The sequence below is a fragment of the Anneissia japonica genome, unplaced genomic scaffold, assembly GCF_011630105.1.
Source record: "Anneissia japonica isolate Jap-2015-1 unplaced genomic scaffold, ASM1163010v1 scaffold45448_len3416_cov128, whole genome shotgun sequence".
Lineage (NCBI taxonomy): Eukaryota > Metazoa > Echinodermata > Crinoidea > Comatulida > Comatulidae > Anneissia > Anneissia japonica.
Window position 1 is genome coordinate 163 of NW_022721622.1, and position 3,265 is coordinate 3,427.

General features: G+C 34.7%; 1 protein-coding gene across 1 annotated transcript; it reads left to right on the plus strand.

The window, feature by feature from the left end:
- Positions 1 to 681: 681 nt before the first annotated feature.
- LOC117111601 (leucine-rich repeat-containing protein 23-like) lies at positions 682 to 3,034 on the plus strand. Its single transcript, XM_033254547.1, has 2 exons — positions 682 to 923; positions 1,888 to 3,034. Exons 1-2 carry the CDS (start codon positions 719 to 721, stop codon positions 2,076 to 2,078), a joined length of 396 nt encoding a protein of 131 aa, XP_033110438.1. The 5' UTR covers positions 682 to 718; the 3' UTR covers positions 2,079 to 3,034.
- The last annotated feature ends 231 nt before the right edge of the window (positions 3,035 to 3,265 follow it).

Here is a 3,265-nt window from a genome sequence, read left to right on the forward strand (position 1 = left end):
GAACACAAGCTATGCGGCTCGGTTCCAGTAGATACAGAGAACATTTTGTTATTCTTAACGCGTCCTAAAAAATTCTTACGAGACAGTACTAGTCCGTGAATTTGTGAACAAGATCAGAGATCTAAAGATGCAATCTCTACCATGCATCAATGGCGGCGCTGGATCTCAATAGAGATTCTTATATATATATATATATATATATATATATATATATATATATTCTCTCTATAATTTATGTATTTCTAATGTAAATTTTGTATAACTAATTTTTCAATCTTTATTAGCATCAATATGGATAAATCCTAGGCTTAATATGCTTTAGTCACTTTTGTTTATCTGTTATTTATGTGTATTATCTTAGTAGTCATTAGTTGGAGGTACACACATATTTGGTGACAGTGGTTTAGGCTGCCTTTGTGCTTTCCTGGCAGCTATTGACTATGATCTATTTAATGTAGTTGTTAATGTAATGTTCGTTTCTGATTTGTATTATATTTCGTATCTTTTGTCTGAATAAATAATAATAATAATAATAATAATAATAATAATACATAATATACAGTGCTGTTTTTAAAGGAAAAAATCCACTTATTTTCAATGGGGTTGTTCCCGTACATATGATGATTTATTTGAAATTTGCACATTATATATGTTTTATTATTGTTATTCTATAATTTGTATTGATATAAAATATTGATTTTGATGACAGGGTGCTAATATGATTACCAGCATTGAGGGTCTGGAACGACTGGAGCATCTTACAACATTACACTTACGTGATAATCAGATCGAGAATCTCAGCGGATTTTCAGAGACCATGCGACTGCTACAATATGTTAATCTTCGCGGCAACAGTGTGACAGATGTGAAGGAAACTGCGAAATTAAAATGTCTGCCTTTACTGAGGGCACTTGTGTTATCAGGTATTGATAGGCCTACAATGTATTTTGAGAAATTTGATATTGAACACTTTCAAACAAAAATAGAACACAACCGTGAAATGCGACTTCAAACTCCTGTAGGTATGCAGAAGTTGAAGTTAACAAGCACTTAGCCACCGGCCTCTCTGAACATAATGTTATTTAATAAAATATAACAACACAGTGGCGTATCTTGGAGTCTTGAAATAGGGGACCTGATGGGGGGGGTGCAAAGGTGAATGTGGGGAGGCTTAATGATTAGGTAAGGAGCCAGCTTACAAAATAAGGTGATTTGAGGTGATTTTTGACTACTTAAGCATGATTTTTTTGCTTCTAACATTTTCAATGGGGGATGCAAGCATTTCGGCTGTGACCCCCCCCCCCCTTCCCACCCCTGGATACACCACTGTAACAACATTGTAATTTTGTAAATGTGGTTAGTAGTTTGGAAGATTATACATACTCTATGGAGATAGTTATTGAACATATTACTCTCAAAGTATCAAACTTCATATTTCAGACTTGGTAACTTAGCCCAAAGTAAAAACATTCTTGTTTAGCATCACCACCCCACCTGAATTTTCGATACAAAATAAAAAATTTAGAGGCAGGAATTTTTTTTTAAAATTAAAAACAAATGAATATTGTTTAAGTAATGCTAATCAAAATAATATAGGCCTATATTAAGTGAATTAAACAATTATTCATTAACCAGGTGTAATATTGAAAATAATAAATTTTAATACTTTTTTGTTTTCTGAAGGAAATTGAAAGTGTTTAATTTTTCGGAAAAATTTCTTTGTTTTCGTTTACTTTGTTCATGATGTTAAAAAGTATTAATATAGGATCATGCTTAGTGGGAATGCGAGTTTGTAACTTGCCCCATCCCACCTAAAATTTTGTTGAGATGTGACGCTAAAAAGCACCTTATTGATTTGTTTTAAAAATGTTAACTTCCTATTTCCAGACAACCCTTGCCAGGATGAGGATGACTATCGAATGGAGGTCCTCATTAACGTTCGGAGAGTTGAACGACTCGACAAGGATGAATATACAGAAGAGGAACGGCAAGAAGCTGAAGAGACTTATGAACAGAGGAGAGCAGAACAACTCGCAGCCGAGGTAAGAAAAAAAGTAGAAAGAGGGAAGAAAAAATGAGTGCTGTAATGATATACCAAGGGTTTTGAAAGGGTGGGGTGTGAATGCTGAATTTTCATAGAGACAAGGAGCCCTCTTTGGTCAATTATTTTTTTCATTGTGTTTGTTTTATTTGTTTAAGGATTTTTAACTATAAGACTATCATACACATTTAGGTGACGTTGCCAAGACAAATTAAGATTTTTAGCTCTGATGAGGAGCTCTAGAAACACTCAGCTGATTGGTTAATAGATCTTTTTTATATGGGCGCCAATATACCCTACTGCCTCTATTTTACTACTCTCAGAGCTTTCAAGATTACGAGAACTTGTTTTTTTTAAGCAGCGGTCTACTCTGTAATAACATAACACCATACGCACACACTTTGCCTGTAGGCAATGATCAAGTAACAATTCCATACTTTTTTATAAAGTGTTTTCGGTTCGTTTTTCTTGTTCAGAAGTCACCATACCAGCTTCAGGTCCCACTTTAAGAATAAGGTAATTAGCATGTCTTAATAAGGACATGCGCTATGATCAGCATTGTCGGGTTTCAAACCAGAGAACATGCGTGCTAAAGGCCAGTTTGCACTTGACAGCGGCGAAAAAAATAAAACAAAAGTATGTTTTTATGGTGATCCACACTGAACGCAAAGCGACTATATGACAGGATGTTGTGTTGCTCAGCATAGAATAATTTTCTGTTTCTGACTCCGGTCATCCTTCTGAGCATTTAGGCTGCAGAACAAGCCACGAAAATTGCGTGCACTACTGCTGTTGTCGTGCACTGGGTAAATAGATCGCAATATGCAACAGAATATTTTTATCACTGTTGTGTGCCGCTGTCACATTTGTGTAAATAGGCCTTAAAGCTGCAGTTACCACAATTTAATAACATTTATTTATTTAGCTTTTGCTAGCTTTAATACAGGTATCTTTCAATGCTGACCCCATCAAGATTATCAAACAACTGTAGTCATGATGTGCCTACATATGAGGCATGTCGTGGCGAAATGGTTAAGTTGTCGCACAGTCCAGTATTGAGTAAATGAGCTATAAACTATAGGAGCTCAAAAATTGCCTAAAAATCCCAATTTGTTTTTCACTATAGATCAACAGTTTAATGTCTTATTAATCATGTCCCAAAGTATTAGTTCTGGAAGTGGTTAACAAATTGTTTATTTAATGTTATTGTTCATAGTTCATTCT

Bases quoted from the DNA above. Each gene is read 5' to 3' on its own strand.
- LOC117111601 (XM_033254547.1), top strand. From the start codon at position 719: ATGATTACCAGCATTGAGGGTCTGGAACGACTGGAGCATCTTACAACA. The intron at 924-1,887 runs GTATTGATAGGC...TCCTATTTCCAG, and splicing joins GAGGGCACTTGTGTTATCAG to ACAACCCTTGCCAGGATGAG.